The sequence below is a fragment of the Impatiens glandulifera genome, chromosome 2, assembly GCF_907164915.1.
Source record: "Impatiens glandulifera chromosome 2, dImpGla2.1, whole genome shotgun sequence".
NCBI lineage: Eukaryota > Viridiplantae > Streptophyta > Magnoliopsida > Ericales > Balsaminaceae > Impatiens > Impatiens glandulifera.
Genome location: NC_061863.1, coordinates 3611501 through 3628807, shown reverse-complemented (window position 1 = coordinate 3628807; position 17307 = coordinate 3611501). Strand labels below are relative to the sequence as shown.

At 33.7% G+C, this 17307-nt stretch overlaps 2 protein-coding genes across 2 annotated transcripts; both read left to right on the top strand.

Annotated features, from left to right (window-relative positions):
• Positions 1 to 1633: 1633 nt before the first annotated feature.
• On the top strand, positions 1634 to 5243 carry LOC124926285 (probable methyltransferase PMT28). Its single transcript, XM_047466479.1, has 8 exons — positions 1634 to 2665; positions 2737 to 2892; positions 2975 to 3245; positions 3322 to 3414; positions 3701 to 3875; positions 3968 to 4210; positions 4285 to 4479; positions 4803 to 5243. The coding sequence occupies exons 1-8, from the start codon at positions 1805 to 1807 to the stop codon at positions 4999 to 5001; spliced, it is 2193 nt and encodes a 730-aa protein (XP_047322435.1). The 5' UTR covers positions 1634 to 1804; the 3' UTR covers positions 5002 to 5243.
• A 1746-nt stretch (positions 5244 to 6989) lies between these two features.
• On the top strand, positions 6990 to 16039 carry LOC124926283 (protein ESSENTIAL FOR POTEXVIRUS ACCUMULATION 1-like). Its single transcript, XM_047466477.1, has 10 exons — positions 6990 to 7181; positions 8288 to 8376; positions 8980 to 9798; positions 9921 to 10041; positions 10124 to 10189; positions 10554 to 11279; positions 11654 to 13925; positions 14611 to 14807; positions 14920 to 14979; positions 15394 to 16039. Exons 1-10 carry the CDS (start codon positions 7133 to 7135, stop codon positions 15780 to 15782), a joined length of 4788 nt encoding a protein of 1595 aa, XP_047322433.1. The 5' UTR covers positions 6990 to 7132; the 3' UTR covers positions 15783 to 16039.
• The last annotated feature ends 1268 nt before the right edge of the window (positions 16040 to 17307 follow it).

Here is a 17307-nt window from a genome sequence, read left to right as displayed (position 1 = left end):
ATTTAGGTTTTGGGATTGGATAATTTGATACATTATTTATTATTGATTTTATAGTTTATACTTTGATCAATTTGTATCATTATTCTGATATAAAATTATAGATGTTATATTCCAAAAATTTATTATTATTCTTATTATGTAATTTATACCATTTTATTTTTTTAGTTTAAACATCATAATCGTTTTATTTTAAAAATTGTAAATATATATAAAAATATAAGAATCGTTAAAATATTCATTAATTTTTCACTTTCTTATTTAAAAAAAATAGTTCAATTTTATTTGACTTGTTCAATTAAAGGTAAATTTTAATACAACACAAATATGAATTGCTAACCAGATTAACCGAAAAAACTGACTAAGATTCAATCGATTAAAAATGATTAATGACAGCATAACCCAATAAAACTAATAAAAATTATTGTTTTTATACATAACTTTTTTTTCAAAATACATTAGTTAACTCCAATTTTAAACAAAACTTAATGATTATATGAATTTGAGAATAGAGACCATATTATTACTTAATTTAGGTTTTGGGATTGGATAATTTGATACATTATTTATTATTGATTTTATAGTTTATACTTTGATCAATTTGTATCATTATTCTGATATAAAATTATAGATGTTATATTCCAAAAATTTATTATTATTCTTATTATGTAATTTATACCATTTTATTTTTTTAGTTTAAACATCATAATCGTTTTATTTTAAAAATTGTAAATATATATAAAAATATAAGAATCGTTTAAGTATAACGATAAAGTGACATTAGAATAATAACAAGAAAAAAATACAACAATGTACTAAGTAGGTTATAACCTAATAGGTTATTGAGAAGAACCGTTAACTCCCCGACTAATTTCACTAACTTTCTAAAACGAATCTAAAAAAACGTCGTAATAATAACGTTATGAATGATACGCATTAGACGACTATGATCATTGAATGTTGAACGATTTTTCTCTAACTAGATAGTGTACCAAAAAATAATTGAGATGATAACTTAAATATGTAAGTCTCTCCTATAAGCTATGTAGGTCTCTCACATTAGCCGCATTAATCTAAACTTCTTAACAACTATCCAAAGATACGGGCATCACTCAGTGAATTAGAGTAATCTTTCACAAAAAAAACTCCAGATTTAGTCATTCATCGAAAATGCAAAAGTAAATGAATTGTCAATTCAACTTTCTCGTGACACATACGACTTACCATAATACAATATTTTTTCATGCAAATATCAATCGTAAAAATTTCACCGTAAATAACACTTCAAACTTCTCTAAAAAAAAATCATATAGAATCATCCTAGTAAACAAATTGTAACAATGTCCCTTTAAAACTATCGATATATTCTCAACGAAAAAGTAAACTCTACAAGAATATTCGGCATAATTTTATAATTATCATATTATCCAAATTTTATTGCTTTTTACAATTTAAGGTTAACAGACCAAACAGAGTATAATTTGAATATTTGAATAAGTAAGAGGGAAAATTTGAACAAATTTATAAAGTAAATCTGGAATTAAATTGAAGATTTTAACAAGTAAGAGGGGAAAATTGAACAAATGATATTCACCAACACAGTCTTCTTCTTCTTCTCCACCAATGGTGACTTAGTTTGATTAGAGAAGTCAAGAAAACGAACACACAGTCTTCAGATAATTGACTGAATTTCTACTCGAAGTTCGTTTTTCTGTTAATTCCATTGAAGATAGAACAATCGATTATGTAAATTTCTGAAGAATTAGAGGAATTCATGATTGAAAAGAGCTAGCAAAGAGAGTGTGAAATGGCATTCGACAAATTCGGTCGTCAAGTGAAGCGATCTTATTATTCATATGGATTCTGCGTAAAGGTGACGTTCGTAGCCATTTTTGGTCTCTGTTTCGTTTTCATTTGGTCTGTATTTTCCTCTTCTTCTTCTTCCGTAATCTCTCAGAGAAGCACTTTCGATGATATTGCTGAACCTGCAGCTTCGAATGGAAAATTTACTAATACGCGGATTCTTCCTCACAAAGACACGGGAAAGGATCGTCAGAACACTGGAATCAATGCTCATAAACCAGATCTGGAGGTTAAAGGCAAGATTAATGTCTCTACATCTATTCCAGCTGGTGAGAATCACTCCGGAAATGAAAAGAAGATCGAATTTCCAAAGGATGTTATGGAAATTAAGAACGGATCTGCTGGATCTGAGACAGTTGAAGTAGAAAAGAACGAGAATCAGCAAAAGGACGACAACAACAAAGAAGAAGAAGAAGAAGATGGAAGTGATAAGGACGTGAAAGCGGATGAGGAACTGGATGGAGATGGCGATGTCAATGGCGATGGTGAACCAGTAGCGATAGAAAGTGTTGATCAAGAAGAAGAAGAAGAAGAAGATGATGAATCAAAAACTAAATTGAATAAGAAGAAGAAGAAATTGGGTCCATTATTTGATCAAAGAGCTCATTACACATGGAAATTGTGCAATACAAGAAGTAAACACAATTACATTCCTTGCATTGATATAGAAAGTTCATCTGGGAAATTGCAGATTTATCGACATCATGAGAGGAGTTGCCCTAAATCATCTCCTCCAATGTGTCTTGTTCCTCTTCCCCGTCAAGGATATAACACTCCTGTAAGCTGGCCGGAGAGCAAATCCAAGGTAAAACCCTAAACCCTATATAAGAATGTAGAACATTCAAAGTTAGTAATCTTCCATTGTCAATTTCACAGATAGTATATAAGAATGTAGAACATCCAAAGTTAACAGACTTCATAAAGAAACATAAATGGATGATTCTATCATCTGGAGAAGAATATCTCACTTTTCCTCAGGATCAATTTGAATTAAAGGGTGGCATTCAACACTATCTTGAATCAATTGAAGAGGTAAAAAGAAATTTGTTTTGTGTTTCTATTAAGCATTACCATTCTTCCTTTTAAGCAAGTTTGTTTGTTTGTTTGTTTGTAGATGGTGCCAGATATTGAATGGGGGAAGAATATTCGTTTAGTGTTGGATATTGGATGTACAGATTCAAGTTTTACTTCTTCGTTGCTTGATAAAGATGTCTTCACACTTACTCTAGGATTAAAAGATGATCTTGTGGATCTAGCTCAGGTAGCTCTTGAACGTGGTTTTCCTGCAATTGTCAGCCCGTTTGGAAATAGGAAACTTCCTTTCCCTAGCGGTGTATTCGACGCCATTCACTGTGGTGAATGCGAAATACTCTGGCATTCTAATGGTTCGGTTTTCCTTTTTTTCCCCAAAATTTTTGCGCTCAGTTAGTTTGGCCACTTTATGATAGTGATGAATTTCAGGAGGGAAACTGCTTTTGGAGATGAACAGGATTTTGCGTCCTGCTGGCTACTTTATTTTGTCAACTCGACACGATGGTATTGAAGAAGATAAAGGTTTCAATCTTACTCTCCATATCTAGTTGAATGTTTTGAAATGGTGTTTTTTTAAATGGGACATGCTTAGGACTATAGAACACTGCATTTCATTTTTTTAAATGCCAATACATATGAAAATGAGTCGTTTAAGCACCACGATAAAACATAAATGATTGAACATGATAACAAAAGGTAAATATACCAACGAATTTAGGTGCAACATTTCTCATTTGGAATTACCCTAGATCAAACAAAGATTTAAATATATTAGAGAAAGTTATTTATTCCCTTTTCCTTTTTTCAGGTATGTCCTCATTGACAGCATCAATATCATGGAATATCCTGGCACATAAAGCTGATGAAGATAGTGAACTTGGTGTCAAAATCTATCAGAAACCAGTCTCTAATGATATATATGAGCTCAGACGAAAGAAAATTCCTCTTATGTGCAAGGAAAATGATAACCCAGATGTTGTTTGGTAAGCAACATTTCCATCAACTTTTTAAACAGACGAATCGAATCCATTGCTATGATGATGAATATCGTTCTTTTTGTGGATATGGGGCACAGGTATAAGCCTTTACAAAACTGTTTACATGTTCTTCCTTCTGCAATTGAAGAAAGGGGTACAGAGTGGCCAGAAGAATGGCCGAAAAGGCTGGAAACTTTCCCAGAATGGACAAACAACAAAGATAAACTGATTGCAGATAGCGAGCACTGGAAAGCTATAGTCAATAATTCCTATATAACCGGATTAGGCATAGACTGGTTAAAAGTTCGAAATGTAATGGACATGAAAGCCATTAATGGAGGGTAACTACTTAACAGACAGTTATTTGAATTCATGAAGACAACAAATCTTTATTTGGTGTTTTTTCATAACACAGATTCGCTGCTGCTTTGTCAAAACGGAATGTATGGGTTATGAACGTGGTCCCTGTTCATGCACCCGACACCCTTCCCATAATATTTGAACGCGGTCTTGTTGGTATATACCATGATTGGTGTGAGTCTTTTGGTTCTTATCCAAGGTCATATGATCTTTTGCACGCAGATCATCTCTTCTCCAGGCTCAAGAACAGGTTTGTGTTTTCTTTCTTTCTTTATCTTTTCTTGCTCTTGATTGTTTGTTTACTCTTCATTCATTAAAGAACATTTCATAACCAAGTTGTTATTGCCAAATATTCTTGTTTATGTTATGTGTTTTTTTAAAAAGAGGATAACTTTTTAACGATGATTTGAATGATGTGATTGATTAGTAGATAGTTAATTGGATACTGAGTTATCTGAATAACCCACATCAAACAAGGCCTTTTTTCATTTTTTCTTGCTCATAATTCTTTGTTTCATGTTCATCCATTAGAACTTCATAGAATTGATAACTTCATAAAATGGAATTTTGTAGATGTAAGCAGCCAGTAGCCATTGTTGTGGAAATGGATAGGATATTAAGGCCAGGTGGTTGGTTGATTTTACGCGACAAAGTTGAAATCCTCACTCCTTTGGAAGGGATCTTAAGAAGTTTGCATTGGGAAATCCACACAACTTACCATCAAGATAAAGAAGGCATTGTTTGCGCGCAAAAGACAGTATGGCGACCCTGAATCTGATAGGTCAGCCATTGCGAATGCAGTACATAGTCATACTAATTTCTTCGATTCTTTTTTGTTGGCGTTTATTCTGAGTTTTGACATTATATTTTCGAGATTGAATATATTACCACGACGAAATTTTAGTGGGAATTATGGACAAACAATGATGTTATAGTGAAAATTTGTAATAGGAATGAGTTTGATTGTGTTGTGACTCTTGAAACGTATATATACATTATTATGTTTATGATTTACATTTTAGTCATGTTTCAATAAGTTATAATAATTATATTGAAGTGTTACAAGATTATTGTAAATAATGAAATATAATTTATATTAAAAAGTTTCAACTAACTTATATTGTTATTATTATTTTCTTATCCTACTTGTGAAAATTTGATTAAATATATTGGTCATGTATGAAAACTCCCCTAGCTAATTGTGGACTTGTATTTTTAGTCCCACTTTGAGTTATAAGACTCTACAAAATAATAAATAAATACTTATGAACTTATTTCTGACCAAATTTAATATACAAAAGTTAATTTTTCAAAAGTATAAATTAAATACAAAAGTTTATGTATTGAGATTTTAACATGGAAATACTCACATATTTAGGAAAAAAAAATAGAAACTAAGGATATGCATCTTTATGAACAGGATGCACAATTATTATTTTTGCAAGATGTTAAAAAAGTTTTGAACATTTGATTTCAATTGTTTTTGTCTAATTGAAATTTTCTCTTAGTTATTATCTTATCCATTGACATATTTAATTAAAAAAATATTTTAAACAATTATTTTTTTATTAAAATGACTTATAAAATCGATTTCAACTTAGTTACAATAATATCCTGATAATTTAATCAATAAAGGTGGTTAAATGTAAAAAAAAAATACTAATTGAAAATTTCTCTTAGTTTGAATGTTATATAAGAAATTGAAGAAACACTCAATAAAATAAAGATAAATATAAAGAATCCTATTGAATAATCAAATAGTTAACAATATTATTTTTGTAATCTTTCAAAATTAATTATTTACTTCATATAAAAAGCAATAAAATAAAATAAATACCTTTATCATATTTATCTAATAATTATCTTTTAACAATTTATAAGTAAAATATATAATTTAATTTATGTTAAAAAAATTAGTGGTGAACATTAAAATCGATTAGCAAACTTTATACCAAATCCATTTAGAATCGAAAATTAGTTGATTGGTGGAATATAGAGTTTGATAGGATAAAAAAAGAATATATTATGGTCGGATGAACCGTCTTCAATATTTAGACCAATTAGTTAGCATTAGAAGTATATTAATTAAATTATATGTGTAAAAATATACTACAGTCGTACCTTAATCTCAACTATAGCTTAAACTTAAAATGATACTTGTTCTATTAAAATCGTTATTGTCACGGAAACATGAATTATTGGGGAACGAGAATAGAGATTATGGATAATAATGTGGTGAGATTTATTTGTGTCTCTTCGATTCCGTCTTAATCTCATACGGCCCGAACACTAATAAATACAATTAAATATATAACATCAAAATATATTTATTTTTTATTTTTTATAAGAGTTTTAAAATTTATTTATTTATAATAATATAATTTTTTAAAATATTACAATATATATATATATATATATATTAAAAAATTATTTTATTTTTTTATATCAAATATTTATTTTAAAGAATGAAATATAAGCCTCATCCTAGTAGGGTTTAATGTAAAGTCATATATAAAAAATTAAAATTATAAAATATAATAAAATAAAATAAAATGGAATAAATACAATCCAAAATCATCCCAAATAAAATATTAAAATATAAAAAAGACAAATAAAATTGTAATAAAATTATTTTTATAATGTTAAAAAATAAAATTAGAGTAGATTAGGAAACACAATTGAATTTAATTTTATTACATAATAATAATAAAAAATAATTAACCCAAAGTGGAACCCCTAACATTTATATTCCCCCCATTCTCGTCCGCATTTTCCTCCACGCCTCCTTCTTCAAGAACTCACTCCGAATACCAGTTGGGGTTTCTTCGCCTCCATATCTGAGCAAGCTCAATCTCCTTTTCAGCAACTCTCTCTGTCTCTCTCCTCTTCATCCTCGATCATCCATGGCGGAAAAGACTGATTTTCACTCCCTTAACCCCCAGATCTCCAAAGGTAAACCCAAAAAACCATTCGTCTTCCATGTTTACTCATCTCTTTACCTTATACTCTTCCAATTTCATTCACCGATTCATTTGGTATCTGGGTTTTCGATTTCTCGACCACAGATGAAGGTCTTTTGTATAAAGCCCTAGTTTTTTTTTTCTAGCTTTCTGTTTTTGTTTCTTCTTCTTCTTCTTTCAGATACGTGTCGGTTGAAAAATGAAAATGCTTGATGGGTTTTATGTTCTATATCTGTTCTTCCTTCTAGATGTGATTTATGGGGCCGTTTTTTGATGGGTAATGACGGACCACTACTAAAGCTTTAGCTTTGGTATTCAGTTTAGATAGTGACAGTGAAAGCAATGGTGTATATTCTTTACTCATTTTGTTTATTGTAAATTAGAGTTCTTTTTTTTTCTTATCCATTTTGTGGTTGTTTTTGCTTCTTGTGTATTGAACTCTCTGCTTGTAAGTTGGGTATTTCAGGCATTGTAGAACGATCGTTGTTCTCTTTTATGTGGATCTGGTGAAATATAACTTAGGGGTAGGACTTTTTATAATGAGAATAGGAGTTTTATGTCCTGAAATTGGGTTTAAGTGAGGTTATCTTGTAGCTGTTGATTGGGGAAGTTATGGAAAAGTAGCTTGTAGTTGAAATCTTGAACATGTTGAAGTATACAATGTTTTGAGGTCAATAATAGACATCCATTTCAAGTAAATGTTGTTTTTTTCTTCTCTTTTAACATATTCACAAATAGTTTGAAGGAAGATCTTTGACAACTGAGCTCATAAATTTGTGGGAATGGGATTTAGGCACTACTCGTAGCAGCTACTGATCATAAATTTGTGGGAACTGGATATAGGCATTACAATTGGTAGTTGGTCCTTTCTCTGAGGTGTGGATTTCATTAGTTTGGTGTTTGGTTTCATTTTTTTTGGTTGGAAAATGTGACTAGTTACTCTAGTTTTCAAAATCCTCTCTTTTCCCTTGATGAATTGTTTTTGGCACTTTCTTTTATGTACTGTTTAATTGGGTGCATTTCTAAAGTGAATATAAGACTATTACGACTGTGATTATGAATGATTTTTGGCTTACACATTGATATTTTTGTGTGTAGATGTGCATGGAAGTGACAATTCAATGCCACTTTCACCACAGTGGCTTCTTCCTAAGCCAGGGGAGAACAAGGCTGCAAATGCTACTGTGGTATGTTTTTATGTGCCTTTTCTTCTATTTTCTCTATATTCAACACAAACAAACGTTCTGGAATTATGATTTTTCTGAAGATGGTAAACCTTTTTATTGAAAATATTGAAACTTTTGAATGTGAGGAGCATTCATTTTTACAGTGCAAGAGAAATCAATATGAAAGTGAAAAACAATATATTAGATTTTTATTAAGTCGAGGTAGTCCCGTCAACTGCAAATCCCGTTTTTCTTGATTGAGGAAAAGTTTTGTAGGATGAATCCTTTGATCTTCTCCTTCCCGATCCCTTTTCTTTGGAAGTTTCTTCTGTTGTGTCTTTCAATGTTCTGGAATTATGTTTCATCATTTAGTTTTGGAAAATAAATCTAGGGGAGTAACATATCTTTCACCTAAAGCTTTATCATGCAAACCCACCAGGGTTGCTCAAGTAAAAAAGGGTCTTACCTGAGAGACCAACAGTTCTCAGGTTCGATTCCCATTAAGAATGCTCTGATTTAAATGAGAGGTCGTGCTAGCTTCCTCCTGGGATTCAACCCCGGTCACACAAAGTTAAAAGAAAAACTTATCTTGCGCTTAATATTTCTTGGTTAATTTCTTTTCAGGATAATCATGTAGGCCAGTATCAAGGGCATGTGGCTCATGCAGATGTCAAAAAGACATCTTTGAATGGTGACGAAGCACATGAGGCTCTCAAGAAAAAAAATGTTTTCAGGCCAACAGTGTTTGAGGTGGGATACGGTCGCGGTGATCGCTGGCGCGATGAGGAAAGAGACACAAACACGCCTGGTCGCAAGGATCGCTGGAGAGAGACAGATAAAGAACTTGTCGATCCTCGTAAGGTGGATAGATGGGGGGATAATAACAATCCTTCAGCAAAACAGCACTATGGGGAATCACGCCGAAATCCGCCAGAGCGATGGACTGACTCGACTAACAAAGAAACCAACTACGAGCATCGTCGTGAGAGCAAATGGAACACAAGCTGGGGCCCTGGCGATAAGGATACTGACAATTCAAATGAAAAGTCATCAGACTCTGGAATTGACAAAGGTTTGTCTCATCATATAGATGATAAGAAGGATTTGGACCATAATCAACCATGGAGGTCTAGTAGTGTTCATGGTCGAGGGACCATAACACCAAGCAAACAAGGCCCTAATTTTTCTTATGGAAGGGGTCGTGGAGATAATTCATTTTCTCATGGACGAGGAAGGGTTGGCTCTATTGGAACTACTGTGAATAGGGAAGAAGACCACCCTTCACTGGTTCGATATAGTAGAAACAGACTTCTCGATGTTTATCGAATGACAGACATGAATTCTCGCCCTAAATTATTAGATGGTGGTGTTCCAATTGCTTCTCTGACTCAGGAAGAGCCTATAGGCCCTCTTGCCCTATGCACACCTACTTCTGATGAATTGGTATGCTTAAAACTTTTTATCATTTTTTAAGGGTATAATTCTTTAGAGATTGTGTCCTCTTGATGTTTTGTTTAATAATGTGACAAGCATAATGTTGGTATTTTGCATGACCTTTTTGATAGGCTATTCTGAAGGGTATTGGCAATGGTGATATAGTAAGTAGTGGTGAACCACAGATATCTAAAGATGGGTCCACTGGGAGAAATTCAAATGATCCTGTGCAAGCAAGACAAGTGAAATTTGGTACTAATTGTAAATAAATTATTTGATCCCGTAGTTTTCCTGCTGGAATATTCTTAATGTTTTGTTTTGGCATCGTTTGCAGGTAGCAGAGAAGATTCGACCATTCCTAGTGATGATAACAAGGGTGACATGATTGATTCTTCAAATGGTACTTATTGAGTTTTCTGGTGACCTTTTGTTTTCCTATATGAAATGGCTACACTTTTTATGTACTAAAACTAAAATATAATTTATGAGGCATCAACAGATGTTGCATGAAAGGAAATAGCTAGGGGATCTTAATTCTCTTTAAGTTGTAGCAATGTGTGAATTTGGTTTGTTTTTGACCCAACTGAAATTTCTAAACCAATAAGATAACATTATACTTTTCATCTCTGTACTACATTAATTATTTCTAGATTTGAATGGTATGTTCTTACACTGATTTCAGATTTTTCATGGAATTAATTGTTCTTTTAGTTTTCTAGCATCTTTTAGATGTATCTTCTAATTAAACTTAATACCATTGCTAGCGTCAAGAGAGGTCAGTGGAGATTCCTATGGGCGGGGAGTTTCTAATAATCGTCCTATGGCAATGTGGCGATCTCCATCAATCGGGGAGCGTTCTAATCCAGTTTTGAATGATAGGGTGGAGAAGCCTACTGATATTAGGCCGCAGACACTGAGAGACCCGAGCAATGAGTGGACAAGGGGTTCAGCTGATTCATCACATTCCAGAGAGCAGCCAAAATGGCAGGTCAATGACGGCTCAAATATGAGAAGGCAGACATCTTTTGTGCTTGATATGGAGCATGAAGCTCGAAGACAACCACAAATTTCTCCAGAAGACCTTAAATTCTATTACAAAGATCCTCAAGGTGCAATTCAAGGCCCTTTTGCTGGAAGTGACATAATTGGATGGTTTGAGGCTGGATACTTTGGTATTGATTTGCTTGTCCGAGTTGCAAATGCACCACCCGACTCACCATTTCTGTTGCTTGGGGATGCTATGCCACATTTAAGAGCTAAAGCTCGACCTCCTCCTGGATTTGCTTCACCGAAACCGAATGAGGCTACTGACACACAAGGTAGTTTGAACTTGAGCGGTTATGAGAAGCTTCATGCAAGTTCAAATGCTATGGATATAATGAAGAATGAGCAGAGATACAGGCCAGGAGAAGCTGAAAATAGGTTTCTGGAGTCCCTAATGTCTGGTAACCCAAATGCATCACCTCATGAAAAATTTGCTTTCCATGAAGGTAAGTTTATCCTAGGAGTTTGTTTAACGTGTTTTTTAGTTATTTGAAGGTTATGAAATCAAAATCTTGTTTGATGAATAAGGGTTTTTTGGATTAAATTACTAAATTGTCCTTTTGTATTTAATATTTAAATTTTATAAAAAAGTAAAGGGTTTAGTTTGAATTAAGTGATTTGATGGTTGAAAGGATATGGGATGTGACGGAGGTTTTTTATTGAAAAAGATCCCAAATAGCCTATGAATAAACAAGCTCTAGAGTCTATACCAGTTTCAAAGGAATGGACTGTTGCCTATACCTTTTGAGATTTTGTTTGTATTTACCAAAAAAGTGCTTATTTTATTTGTTCTGACTCAGTTGATATTCAATCATGGCAGGTATTCAGGGAATGAATTTTGAAAGACAAAAGTCGCTGCCTAATTCTTACCCATATAGGCCGCCCGGGAGAGATGCATCTTTACTGCCTCATAATTCCGATCTTAACCCAGACACCATAAATCCACACACAATGCCCTTGTCTTCAATAACTGATACCTCTCGTTCACAGCCTCTCTCACAAAACATGTTATCAACTTTGCAAGGCTTGCAAGATCGTGCTCCCCCTAGCTTTAATAATACCGGAGTCAGTGGGTGGCCAAATCTCCCAGTCCAGTCTGGGCTGGATCATGCTCAGAATTTCCCCTCCCAGGCTCCGTTTGGTTTTCAGCAACAGAGGATGCTGCCTCAGAATCAGCCGTCTTTAACAAGCTTACTTCCTCCTAATATCGATATTCCATCTGCTCTAGTGAATGCTGAAAATTTACTCTCGTCTGGCCTTACGCAAGATCAACAAATGCTGAATCTTTTGCTGCTGCAGCAGTTACATTCTCAGTCTCCAGTTGCTCCTCAGCAAATATCACTGTTGGATAAGCTCATGTTGCTTAAGCAACAGCAAAAGCAGGAGGAGCAGCAGCAACTCTTAAGACAGCAGCAGCAACTTCTATCACAGATACTATCAGACCGTCGCGTTAACCAACAACATTATAACGAGCAACAGCCTTATGGAGAGTTGCAATCGAACCTTCAAATTGGTTCACATATACCAGTTACAAACATGGAAGTACAACCACCTCCTAACAATGTTGCTATTGGTTCCAGTTTATCCCAGAATATCAATCATAGTGTTGGATCTGGATCTTCTACACATTTGCCTCATCAGATATTTGAACAGACTGTACCAGAGAAAAACTGGGATTCTGCCTTACCCACTCCCAGTGTGGCTGATGTGGTCAACGTGTCATATGAGCTTCCACCAGAAAACTTCTATAATATTCACGAACCTGCCATCGCTGCAATCTCCGATGAAAAATCTGTTGGTGGACTAAAGTCCGTGTCTGATAATAAAGATGAAGCAGTAAAGGAATTGGTTGAGGAAACACAGGTCACGAAAGTACAGCAGAATTACGCTGATGATTCCTCTGTTAATGAACTGAAAACTGCCGAAGCACGAAAAACTTCTGAGAAGAAATCCAGAAAACAGAAGTCTTCCAAGGTACAACAATCCTCCAGTGACCAAACTAAAGGCATTTCAAAAGCAACTTTACAGCAATCAAAGTCATTGGACAATGGTGCTGTTTCCAGTATTAGTGCAGACAATAATGCACAAGAAACTACTGTCAAAGCTATGGATCCAAAATATGTCAAAGATCCACTGTCTGAAAATTTGGAGGCTAAGGGTGAGCCCAGTTTGTTTGAATCTGATGTACCGACTATTGTTCAACAACAATCTGTAACAAGGGCTTGGAGGCCTGCACCAGGTTTCAGGCCAAAATCATTATTGGAAATTCAAGAAGAAGAGCAAAGGAATGCACAAATGGCTATTGAAACTATGGATTCTTCTGCATCTGCTACTGCCGCCACCTCTCATGGTTTCTCCACTCCTTGGGCTGGACTACTTGCCAATTCAGATATCAAAACAGATGGAGTTAGTACCGATTTTCCAGACTTAGGAATTTCTGAGAATAAAAAAGGCCGGAAGAGTCAACTGCATGATCTTCTTTCAGGAGGAGAAGCTCCACACAACAACAACACCCGGCCGACAACGGTTATTCAGTCTGATTTGGTTGATGATGGTGAATTTATTGAAGCTAAAGATACTAAGAAGGGTAGAAAGAAATCTGCAAAAGCCAAGAATGGAGCCAAGGCTTCTGTGCCTATTGCATCTGCAGATGTTTCTATCGGTGACAGAACCAAGACCACTCGTCAAACAGAACTAGAGAAGGAAGTCTTACCTGCAGTTCCTTCTGGACCTTCTTTAGGAGACTTTGTTCTCTGGAAAGGAGGAGAGTCTGCCAGCACAACTGTAGCCCCAGCTTGGTCCACTGATACTGGAAAAGCTTCTAAACCCACATCTTTAAGGGACATCCTAAGGGAACAGGAGAAAAAAGGATCTTCTGCTCATCACCAGATTCCAATTCCGACTCCACAAAAAGCCTTGCCAACTCAAGTTAACCTAGGAAGTAACCCTTCATGGTCTGCATCTGCAACTTCTTCAGCAAAAGCTGCATCTCCTATCCCAATGGTGGCCCGTTCTCCTGCTAAATCAAAGCTTAAAGGAGATGATGATTTATTCTGGGGTCCTCTAGATCAACCCAAGCAAGAAACAAAGAAGTATGACATCTCTTCTCTTTCTCGCACTTAATGCTATTAGCATTTTAATTCTCGCATATTCTTCTGATATCTCTTTATCTAGTTTATATTTTTCTGTTTAGAAGGTTATGGCATGCATAATATCTTTTAATATTTCTTTATCCTTGATGAAGATATGGACCATCTAGTTTTTGTAAACTTTCAAACCTTACATTACAATTGTGAACACTTTTTATTTGTGTTTTTGTCCAAATAAAAAAAATGTTTGGAAACTAAAGTTAGTCTGGGACATATCATAATTAATTTTCACAAATTTAAGAAGTGTTTCCAAATGGGATGTTTATGCTAGAGCTTAGTGTTTTCTTTTAGTTATTTTTGATAGCATCCTATCATCTTTGTCAATTCTAGTGAGATTTTATTTTCAAATAAATTGCAACTCCCATCTGCCTTGACTCAATTTTGCGTGGGTAAAGATATATTTTGTGTCACCATGTTCAAGCACTTTTTGTTTATGGATCTGAATCTCGATCCGCATCCGCCTATACTTCTTTTTTGTCTCTCTTTGTTCTGTTTCCAAACGTGATCTCATCTGGATCAACATCCAGGTGAGATGCCTGATAGAAGAAAGTGCCCAAAATTGCCAATTGAACTAATTTCTTCTGAAAGAAAATTGAAGTGAAACTAACATCTTCTTTCCACCCACCAGTATGGATTTCCCTATGCTTGCAAGTCAGGATAGTTTTGGAACGAAAAATGTTCCTGGAAAAGGAGGAGTGTCAGCAGTTGGGTCTTTGAGCCGACAGAAAAGTGCAAGCAAACGACCCTCTGATAGTCGTCTTTCATCGCCACCTTCTTTTAGTCCTTCTCTAAAAGGAAAAACAGATGCCATGAGTAAACATTCGGGTAAGATATCTTTTGATTGGCTTCATACTAATAATAATATAAAGATATATTGTGCTTGTTCATTTGAAAATGAAGAATGTGATTTACAATTCATTCATCTTATTATTTGCAGAAGCCATGGGCTTTAAGGATTGGTGTGAAAGGGAATCTACAAGGCTGCTTGGCTCAAAAGGTATTAATCAATCTTTCAATGTCTTATTTTCATGCTTAGGCCTGCTACTCTATTTGCAAACAAACTTTATTTTTTAATTCAAATCCGGATCTGGATGACAACCGAACCGTATTTCTGAATCTGTGAGACCAAGACTTGTTTGATAAAGGATGATTTTCATTTCATCCAAATAACCCATTATCTCATCATTATAACTTTATGAATCAAATCATCAACCAAAATGCCAACATACACTTTAAATATCAATAACCTACACAGAGAAAAAATATATTTGGAAATAATCAAGGCCTTACTTTATATATTTTTAACAAGTTTTTTTTATATTGATTTTGTTTCCAAATGAAGCTATATCAATGTTTTATTTTGTTTTTTATTTATTTTAACCTTTTATTTTTTTTTACCCCATGTCATCAGATACAAGTTTTCTGGAATTCTGCTCGAAGCAATCAAAATCAGAGGCCAAGGTGTTTCTGGTAGAGAATCTCGGGGCAATCGATCGCAATCACGAGTTCATTGACAGGTTCATCAACTACATGGAGTTGCTACCATCTGATGTCCTAGAAATGGCCTTCCAAAGTCAGAACAATAGCAAGAAGGCTGCTGGCGGCGGTTTTAGTGGTGTGGAAATGAAGTCTGGTAATGCTACCATTGTGGATTCTGACAATGGAGGCACCACCACCGCTGGTGGCGGCGGAGGGAAGAAGAAAGGGAAGAAGGGAAAGAAAGTGAGCGCGTCGGTTTTGGGATTCAATGTGGTGAGCAACAGGATCATGATGGGAGAGATTCAGAATGTTGAGGATTAGAGGTATTGTTGTATATACTTTTTATTGACATTTTTCTTTTCTTTTTTGTAAATGGGTCTAACTCTTTAGGCTTATTTTTGGAGGTTTTGGTTCTCCTTTTATAGAGAGAAGAGAGAAAAGGATAGTGTTAGATTATGGAAGCTCTTTTTCTTTTTTTGGTTCTGTTTAACTCAGGCTAATATTTTGTGTTATTTGGTACTATTTTATTTTGGTGCTTTTGGGATTATTAAGAAACATCCTCAAAATTTTGAATTTTATCTCTTTTATTTTATTTAGTTATTATTCCCATCCCCTACCCTAATTGTAGACTATTAAGAACATGTTTGTTTGGGATTATTAATAGTAATGTGAATTTGAGGATCATGGGAAACTTTTGCTATTTTATGGACATCAAATTGTGTTTTATCATAGTAAAAATTGTAGTATTAATCAATTATGAAATATTATTTGTCGGAGTTGAAAGGATTTTTTGGAAAAGAAACATCCTAGTTTTGGTTAAAGCTTAAAAAAGATCTGTTATTCTATTTTTTTTATTTGTGACTTGTTTTTATTTATGTTAAATCAATTTATGTGCATTTTTTTTTATTAGAATTGCTACAATTTTTTATCATGGAAATTTATATGCAATTTATACGTTAAAAGGGGAATTATTAATTTTTTAAATTAAAAAAATTAGAATGATTATTCAATTTAAGACATTTTAAATTAAGTTCAACTCTTAGAGGGTGATTAGAACAAACTCCTCCCACTCAACTAAAAAACCCTAAAGTTTCTTCCTCTTACGCCTGGTACACCAACAAGGGGAAGATTTGCAAAGTGAGAAAAGGCCAATGTCGGGGGACAAAGTGCCATTCTGTCTCGCTTCGTCTTTCAGTCGGGCGAGTTTCTTTCCTTGTTTTTCAACATCTTCATTTTGTTTTGAATTGTTTCTTTCATAATACACTGTCTTTGTCAATTTTAATACCTGAAAAACATTTAAATAGAAAAGTTTTGCTACAATTTAGAAAAATAAATTTCAAGTATATTGGTGTTCGGAAATGGTCGAAGTAGAATAGGAGAATTATTGACAATAACCCTCGGTAAATTTACCAAATATGAAAATGATTTAATGTAAATAATAAGAATCATTTAAACAACAACAAAATATGGCAATAAAAAAACAAAGTAAAAAACATGAAGAAAAAAATACAAACATGTTATTGGTATATTTGTATTATTTATTTTTTGGGTAAATGAATATAACAGACTAAACTGACCAATAATTTATTTGTCCATTTATGTATAAAAATCGACTAAACCACATCATTTAAAACACAATTGATTTTATTGCAAAAAATGTCTAATAGTGAGTGAAGTTTTATTAGTATTTTTATAAGCTTATTTTTTAGTTAAATTGATTAATATATCTTTTCCTTTTTTAAGCACGATTCTCTTAGGAGTACCTTACAAACATATCTGAATAGAAATATTTTTATTATAAAAAAAAAATCTTCTCTATAACCAATAATATATAAAAAAAAAATGA

Excerpts from the sequence above, each read along its gene's own strand:
- LOC124926285 (XM_047466479.1), top strand. The coding sequence starts at position 1,805 with ATGGCATTCGACAAATTCGGTCGTCAAGTGAAGCGATCTTATTATTCA. Across the intron at positions 2,893-2,974 it reads ATCTTGAATCAATTGAAGAG|ATGGTGCCAGATATTGAATG; the intron begins GTAAAAAGAAAT and ends GTTTGTTTGTAG. Across the intron at positions 3,876-3,967 it reads GATAACCCAGATGTTGTTTG|GTATAAGCCTTTACAAAACT; the intron begins GTAAGCAACATT and ends TATGGGGCACAG.
- LOC124926283 (XM_047466477.1), top strand. The coding sequence starts at position 7,133 with ATGGCGGAAAAGACTGATTTTCACTCCCTTAACCCCCAGATCTCCAAA. Across the intron at positions 8,377-8,979 it reads AGGCTGCAAATGCTACTGTG|GATAATCATGTAGGCCAGTA; the intron begins GTATGTTTTTAT and ends ATTTCTTTTCAG. Across the intron at positions 13,926-14,610 it reads CCCAAGCAAGAAACAAAGAA|TATGGATTTCCCTATGCTTG; the intron begins GTATGACATCTC and ends TCCACCCACCAG.